This window comes from Macrotis lagotis, chromosome 5, assembly GCF_037893015.1.
Source record: "Macrotis lagotis isolate mMagLag1 chromosome 5, bilby.v1.9.chrom.fasta, whole genome shotgun sequence".
Classification (NCBI taxonomy): Eukaryota; Metazoa; Chordata; class Mammalia; order Peramelemorphia; family Peramelidae; genus Macrotis; species Macrotis lagotis.
This window is the reverse complement of record NC_133662.1, coordinates 35,566,029-35,574,516: the sequence shown is the minus strand read 5'-3', so window position 1 is coordinate 35,574,516 and position 8,488 is coordinate 35,566,029. Positions and strand designations below refer to the sequence as shown.

The 8,488-nt window shown below is 38.7% G+C and overlaps 1 protein-coding gene across 1 annotated transcript in view; it reads left to right on the top strand.

Annotated features, from left to right (window-relative positions):
- Positions 1-10: 10 nt before the first annotated feature.
- Positions 11-8,488, top strand: part of CILK1 (ciliogenesis associated kinase 1) — a 76,841-nt gene continuing 68,363 nt past the window's right edge. Inside the window, exon 1 of the mRNA XM_074237200.1 lies at positions 11-111. Within this exon, the coding sequence (XP_074093301.1) occupies positions 11-111 (101 nt within the window). The remainder of the gene's footprint in view (positions 112-8,488) is intronic.

The following is an 8,488-nucleotide window of genomic DNA, read 5'->3' as shown; positions in this document are numbered from 1 at the left end:
GGGCACAACCATGCATAGATATACGACGATCAAACAGCTTGGTGATGGAACTTATGGCTCTGTTCTTCTAGGAAGAAGTATTGAGTCTGGAGAGTTGATTGCCATTAAAAAGTAAGTTTTATACCTTTGTTACTGATGCCAAGGAGTCTACCCTCCCCACCAATGGCAGCTCTCATCATGAGTCAAGCAAGGTGGGAGTTCTGATGTTCAGTCTAAGGAGATTATGACATGGTGAAAAGAACACTTGAATTTGGAATCAGTCTAGGTTGAGCCTTGCTTCTACCACTTTCTGGCTGTGTGAATTGGGTCAAGTCACTTACTTTCTCATTCTCAGTCTTCTCTTCTTCTGTACAATGAATGGAGGTTCAATAGATTTTCTTCCATGTTCTTCCCAGCTCTAAATCTTATGGTCCCAATTGCACATGCCCAAAATGTTTAATCTTTTTTAATTTTTTTATTTTATTTTTTATATTTAATATTTATTCTCATTTTGTACAAATAATTTTTATACATTAATAAAATATTCTTGTTTAAGAGTAAACAAAAATACCCCCTCCCTAAAAATATAGACTCAGTTGAGCAATAAAGGGGAGAGAAAAAAATTAAAATTAAAAAAATAATAGTAATAATTGTAAGTATGGCCAGGTGGCACAATGGACCAGCCCTGGAGCACCCAAGCCCATATCCGGCCCCATACATCCAAGAATCACCCAGCTGTGTGACATGCAAGCCACCCCAACCTCACTGTCCTGCAAAAAGCCAAAAAAAAAAGAAAAAAAAGACTCAAAATAAAATAAAATAGTAATAATAGTAGGGGTGGCTGGATGGTGGACAGAGCATTGGCTCTTGAGCCAGGAGCACCTGGGTCCAAATCTGACCTCAGACACCCAACGATCACCCTGCTATGTGGCCCCAGGCAGGCCACCCAGCCCCATTTGCCCTGCACCCCCCCCCAAATAATAATAATAATAATAATAATAATAATAATAATAATAATAATAAAATATGCTTGAGTCTCCAAAATGTTTAATCTTATACCTTTTTCTCTCTCATTTTTGCATTCATCAATCAATCAATGATTATCATTTGTTAATATGTTCCGAGGCACTATGTTAAAGACTGGTTAGTTGCTGTCCTTCATTCTCCAAGACCAAAATGACAGAGTCAAGTTACAATGCAGACTGTGGCTGATCAGACCAATACTGGCATGCTTGACCACAGGCACAAAAAACCTTGACCACAGGCACAACATGTGATCATTTGGGGTGGATTCTCTGGCCTACTGTGGCCAGAATCTGAGGTACATGTTGGAGGATATATTGAAGTTTAGATAAAATATGATCTCTACCCTCTAAGAGCTGATAATCTATTATGACACAATTTAACATCTACACAGAGATCTAGCTACAAGACACAAAATTATCTAATAAAGTCCTGGGGATAGCAACACCTCCTTCCTTCTTACTCTTCTGCTTCTAGTTTTACTGCCAGAACCATTATCCCATATGGGCCCATTATTCCTGACTATTCCTGTTACCACCCAGGTTCAACTACCAACAACTGCCTCCTATAGTGTAGGAGGCTTGAAGCAACAAGGCATCCTGGGAAGAATTTGCACATCTTGGGATGCAAAGAGCTAGGGATGCAAAGAAAGGGAAAAGTAAAATCCATGCCCTCAAGACAGTCACATGCTAATGGGAGAGATAACATGCAAACAATATATACATGCAAGACATCTACATTTTAAATAGGAGGTATCTACTAGATCACAGAAAGAGAATCATAAAACTGTCAGAGAAGGAAGGTACCCCAGAGATCATCTTGTCCAATCTGTACCCTATAATATAATCAGGAAGTGGTCATCGAGCCTTTGCTTGAAGACTTCCAGTGAGGGAGCCCATTCCCCTTTTAGACTGCTCTCATTGTTAGCACTCTGATACAACCTTAGTAGTGACTTCATATATTAAATGACAATTGATTTTGAGATGCTAGTGAGTTAGACTTAAGAATATCCTATGCTGTTTAGTGCCTTCTGATTTCTTAGAGTTCCAACCTCCATGCTCTCCTTTGATCCCCTTGAAGATTGTAGGATAGTTATGATCTCCATTCTCCATGAGGCAACTGAGGCAGCCTTAATAAAGTAACCAGGAGATTTGGGTTGTATTCCTTCTTCTACTAGCTACTTGAGTGACCTTGGACAGCCTTGCTTAACTTCTTTGTACCTCAAGTTTCCTCAGATCCAAAACCAGGATAATCCCACAAGTACTTGTGTGGTAGAGAATTTCTGATGAACACATGGGATGATCAATTTTTAAAAAATCACTATTTAAATATTTTAAAGTGTTATGCAGATATTAAGCATTACTTTTATTATGGGATGTAGGTATTTCCAATATGACTTACAACCACAAATACATTTCTTTATTACCTTCCTTTTTTTAAAAATTTTTTTCTTCAAGTAAAGATTAATATTGGGACACCTATGTGACACAGTGGATAGAATGTAGGACCTGGATTCAGCCAAATGACTATGGACTATTTCCTGCATAAACTTTTCTAGTTTATGACCATAGACAGGTCATTTATCTGCTTTCTACCTCAATTTCCTTATATGTAAAGTGGGGAAAATAATACTACTTACCTCCTAAAGTTGTTATAAGCATAAAAATAAGATATTTGTAAAGTATTTTATAAACAATGAATTGCTATATAAATCATAGCTATCATTATTAAGTACATATCTCCATTCCTTAGTTTTTTGAATAAAAGGCTGAACCCTTGGGTTGGAGGAAAGATGAGAAAAATAAGATGATGTAAAACTGAGGGAGATAATGATAGTTTTTAAGTTTTAGAGTGCACTCAACATTGTGGAAATTTTTCTAGTCAAGTTTTGATATTCCTTCTTTTACCTCAAGTAATTTTTCCTTTAGGTATAATTATAACTAAATTTCATTCCAAAAGTAAACTTTGTTTTTTTTCACATAAGCCAGGATTAGATATGCTAACTAAATGACAGTATTACTACCATCAAAGAAGAAAGTATAATCTTGTCAGATACTCAAATTTATATTTTTCATCCTATAAGATCATGTTAGCAAACATTGCTTAGTTTTTCTTTTATGATTTAAGATATATGATTTTAGTCATCAATCTATATTAAAATTAAAATTATATATTTAATTAAAATTAAAATAAGTTATCCAATTAAAGTTGGATCACTTTCCCATCTGAACAACATTTTTAAATGCAGTGACTTGGATGCTAGACAGGAACATGTGGAATATGTTGGTTGAATATCAGGAATATGTAGGTTGAAATTCTGTTTACTGATATTTAACTGTATGACCTTAGACAGATCCTCTGAGCTTATTTCCTTATGGACAAAATGAGAATTGAAATTAATGGCTTTTAAAGTCCAGCTCTAGATTAGTGATTTTACCACCCCAAGAACTTCTCAGTTTCAGTTTTCCCATCTATTATAATAGAAAGAAGAATGCTTATTGTTGTTGTTTGTCCTTCATTCTCAAAGAGGACCTTGAGGTCAGTCAGGAAGGCAGTGCCAATGATGCAAGTGAATTGGAAATAAGTGAGGGAGGGCCAAGCAAATTCACCAGCCTCTTGGTCTAGTGGATAGATGTGGATCAGGACAATTAAAGATGGTCCTGGATACAATGTGAGACCTTGGCCATTCTAAGGTCTTTCCTAGGTCTCAGTTTGCTTGAGGCAATATCCATTCAGTAATAAAGACTAGGTAAGAAATGAGGGAAAGAAAGACCTCTTTTACCAAGTCAGAAAAAGAAATCAATGTGTGAGGGGAAGATGCTCAGGGCAACACTGCTTTCTTTCATTCCTTCTTTCTGTGAGAAATGTAGGGTGTTGGTCTTCACAGGGTGCAGAGGGGAGCCCTTAGGGAATCCATTACAAAAGAGGAATGGCCCAGCCAATCACAAGACTGGAGGAGTTTTCCTAATCCTATTCCAAGGATACTAAACCCCAAACTGATTCTCAACTGGTCAAGAGTAACTTAGAGATGTTGACCTAAGGCTACTAAGTTTGCACAATTAGGTAATTGAATATTAACCCACACACACCCCCTGTGATGATTAGGTTTATTAGCATATCATGCCTCAGATGATGTGGGGGGGGGATCAAATTAGGGGCATGTCATGGAATGGGTGGACCTCTTAAGATTGTAACTCAAACTCTGAGAGCCTATGAACATCCAAGAGGGAGAGGAAAGACTTTCTGAAGACCATAAATTACCTGACTTTGAAGACAAATTTATGCTTCACCCCTAGGTGAAGTACCCATAACTTGAAGGTGTATCTTGCAAGGTTCGTGAATAAAATGTACAATTTTCTCTCACTCTAGCAGGTTTTTCTTTTCATTCATTTATGTTTTTCTTTTCATTCATTTATAACAATTTGGGTGCTCGTGCCAGGATCTTCAGAAGCCCCTCAAGGAAGCCCCAGAAGAGACTGGAGGGAAGGAGCCTCATAGCTTGATTTCAAGCCAGATGCTTGTTTCTTTTCCGGGGTTCCCTCGGGTGGATCTCTGAATGGACCTGAAACCCTGCCATTGACTGGGAGAGTGATGGAAAATTGTGGAAATGACCCAGAAAGATAGGGAAACTTTGGTTTTATCTTTCCAGGCTGATTCTAGACAATTCCAGGAAAGGAAATCCTATATGGGAGGCCAGGGGTCGAAAAGGCACCTCAGGGAGGGGAGGAAGAGACCCCCCCCCATCCAATACCCAAGCAGAGGCCTTTGGGTAGGAATGAGCTAGCTGGGACAGTGAGGATGCTGTCTAGGGTAAAGAAAAAAGTTCAACAGATACTGCTATTCTGAATGGCACAAATCCCCATCCAAAAACAGTCTGGGGGCCAAGGTTTGGGTCTGATGGAGCAGGGAACCATAAGATACCTTTAAATAAAGAAGTGGAATATGCAGCATGCTGGATAATTGGGGATGCTAAATTATTTCTAAGCAAGTTAGAAAAAGATAAAAAAGCATCAGTGGGATCCTCTGGCTGCTCCTAGAGAGGAGGCTGACAGCGGGGCCCAGGAGGGAAGGGAAGGTCTGGAGAGAGGAGAAAAAGAAATGCTTTCTAAATTAAGGAAGCCAATTGGATCCAATGCTGTGTGAGTGAGTTTGAATGTTCCCACGGGAGTGTGTGTATTTTTTCTATGTCTTGTCTTATGTAAGTGTCTCTTTTAGGGTCTGAGGACCCAGCTCAAGTTTTAAAAGAGGGTGCTAACCTCTGGGAGTTGGGCCCAGGAGTTTCAGAAGGTGGGGGAGAAGGAAGTAGTGTGCAGCAGCGGCCCTCATGTGGAAGTCAGCTCTTCCCTCACTGAGCCAGTGGTAGCTGTGCAAGGTGTGTAGAGTTAAGGTAAGGGAGGGGAGATTCCTTGTTTTTTTGATTTTGCAATATTGTTTATTATCACATATTTTATATATGTATTTATTACAACCCTTCCATACTTAGCCATTTCAACTTTTCCATGACTGGTCTTCATTAGGGATGGTAGTTGAAAATATCCATCATTGCTGGCTACAATACCTTCCCAAATTTAACTTGAGTAGACCTCAAGACTAACTTAGCTCATATAAAATTATGCAACATTTCAGAGGAGGGAGAAAACTCAGCCATTGTAAAGGAGGTGGAATTTCAGGAGGTCTTTGAAAGATCAGGAAGAGTTTAATAGGTAGAGAGACAAGGAAAAGACCTTCCACCCAGCAGGAATGGCATAGAGATCCAAGACATAGAGATCAGGCAAGCAGTAAGTGGTATAGGCTGGACTCCAGAAATAAGTCATACTTGAATTCAGATTCAGCCTTAGCTGGAGGTGTGACCCTGCGCAAACTGCCAACAATTTCCTTATCTATAAAATGAAGATAATAATAGCACCTCCTTCCCAAAGTTGTTGTGAGGATCAAATGATATATTTGTGAAGCATTTTGCAAACCTTAATACTCTATGTATTTGCTGTGTTTATTGTCACACATTTGTTCATTCGTGTCTGACTATTCGTGACTCCATACACCATAGCACCTCAGAGCCTTCTCTCTTCCACTATCACTTGAAGTCTGACTAAGCTCATTATTATTGCTTCCTTGATATTATCCATTTCTTCCCCTTTTCCTTGTTTTCAATCTTTTCAAAATTAGCTCTTGTCCAGAGTCCTGTCTTCTTTTTTGGCCATGCATTTAAGCCTCAGTTGCAATATTTGTCCTTCCATCCAATAGTCTGAATTAATTTCCTTAAGTGTTGATGGATTTGATCTCCTTGTTGTCCAAGGAGCTCCCAGAAGTCTTTTTTGGAACCACAATATGAAAGTGTCAATTTTGTGGTGCTCAACTTTCCTTATAATCCAACTTTCACAGTCATGCATTATTATTGAAAAAAAAACACATCTGGGGCTATACAGATCTTGTTGGTGCCTGCTGTGTGTCAGAGATTCATTTAATGAGAGACAATACATGGGAGATATTTATAAGATAAATTGGAGGTGAATCAGAGGGAAGACAAGAGATGAGAGAAGTGTGGGATTTCACCTGAGTAGAATTAGAGTGATTTTACAGAATTTGAAAACCTAGACTTACTGATATTAGTTTACTTACCTCAGGTTATGGATTAAATGGTAGTACTAGCTATCATTTGAATGCAGGTTGCTTCTGGCTCCACTCCTGTTCTCTTTTTATAGTAGCACATGTGGACAGAGGGATGATTGCATAGTAAACTTGGAGCAAAAAGACACCTAATGCTGATGTATTTATGCTGGTAATTTGCTTCTTTCTAATAGGGAGGGGGATTCTTAAAGAGAAAAAGCTATGGTTTGGGGAGAGTTTAGAAGAGTTTAAGAGAAGGGAAGGATTGTGAAGTTCTAGGAGGATAGATTTTTTATCCTTACGAATGTCTGGGAAAGATCCCATGCTTTCTCCCTGGGTAGGGGGAAGGGGTGGTGGGTTGGACACATGGTAATCTCAATCCCAACCACCATCTGGTTAAGACTTGGACCCTACTGAGTCTACCTAAGTGCCCCACCCACCCATGGAGTTTTGGGAAGCATGCTGAGGGTTTTAAAAGAGAGATACTAGTGTTGTAATATTCTGACAAAATTTGTACAAAATGGAAGGAATTAAGAAGTAAAAGCACTATATAGTATAGGAAATATAAACACAAGATAATTTGATGTTTCTCTGTGCAATCACCTGGACAAAGGAGGCATTTATTTGTTGTAAGATACAACAGGCTAAAAGGAGGTTTCTCTAGCCAAGGGCAATCTGATAAGTCATCTTCATATAGAGATGGAGTAGATATGATTTCAGACAAAGGGATGTCTCTAGTAAGTGGTAGGAGACAGGCCTGTAGGACCAGTCATAGTTAGAATACCAGGTTTTAGGCAAAGACCCAGGAAGGATAGTCAAGGTAGGGGTTTCATTAATTGGGGCTCCATTAAGGTTATAATTTCTAAATTTTGCTTTTGAAATATAACTGTGCATTAAGCTACTAAGATAGATAGGCATACAATCTTGGGGGCCTGAATATCAACTTACTAGCTATAAGGAAGCTAGGTAGAACAGTGGATTTGGAATCAGGAAGTCAGTTAAAATTCAGCCTTAGAAACTTAGTGACTGGTCAATTTAACCCCTTCCTGCCTCAGTTTTCTTTTCTGTATGTGGTTTTCTCATCTCTATGACCTTTCAATTTTATTTCTACAATCATAAGAAAGTTGAGAGATTGAAGAAGGGTGGGGGAGGCTTAGTTTTATATAAAGTAGGAAGTCCCACATCTGATTTTTTTTTTCTATAAACATCACTGTTATAAATGAATGAAAAGAAAAACCTGCTAGAGAGAAAATTGTACATTTTATTCACAAACCTTGCAAGATAACATCTTACAATATATGGGTACCTCACGACTAGGCTTGAGGCACGAATTAGTCTTCAAAGTCAAGTAATTCTTTGTTCTGCAAATAAACTGGCAAAATAGTTTTATCCTGTGGGCTAATAAAACAGACCAAATCCCATATCTTCATCAGACTCTTCCTACTCTTCCTTGGCTTGGAGTCTTATTAGTCTATTCAGGATGTAAATTAGGGTTCCATAGCCCCAACTCCTATGCCCAGGTAGTAGACCCTTAAGTCTAGATAAGTCCCTGACCGACTCTTTGGACAATAGGCCATATAATCATCATAGTAATAGGTACATTTCCCAAGTTGCTGTACTTCCTTCCACTGCAAGTTTTTATACCAATGTATTTTTTTTTGCAAGGCAAATGGGGTTAAGTGGCTTGCCCAAGGCCACACAGCTAGGTAATTATTAAGTGTCTGAGACCAGATTTGAACTTAGGTACTCCTGACTCCAAGGCTGGTGCTTTATCCACTATGCCACCTAGCCATCCCTATACCAATGTATTTAGAAAGGTCTTCCTGGCTCCAAAATCCAAACCAAATTCCTGATTTTGTGCCACTGGATCAACCCTAAG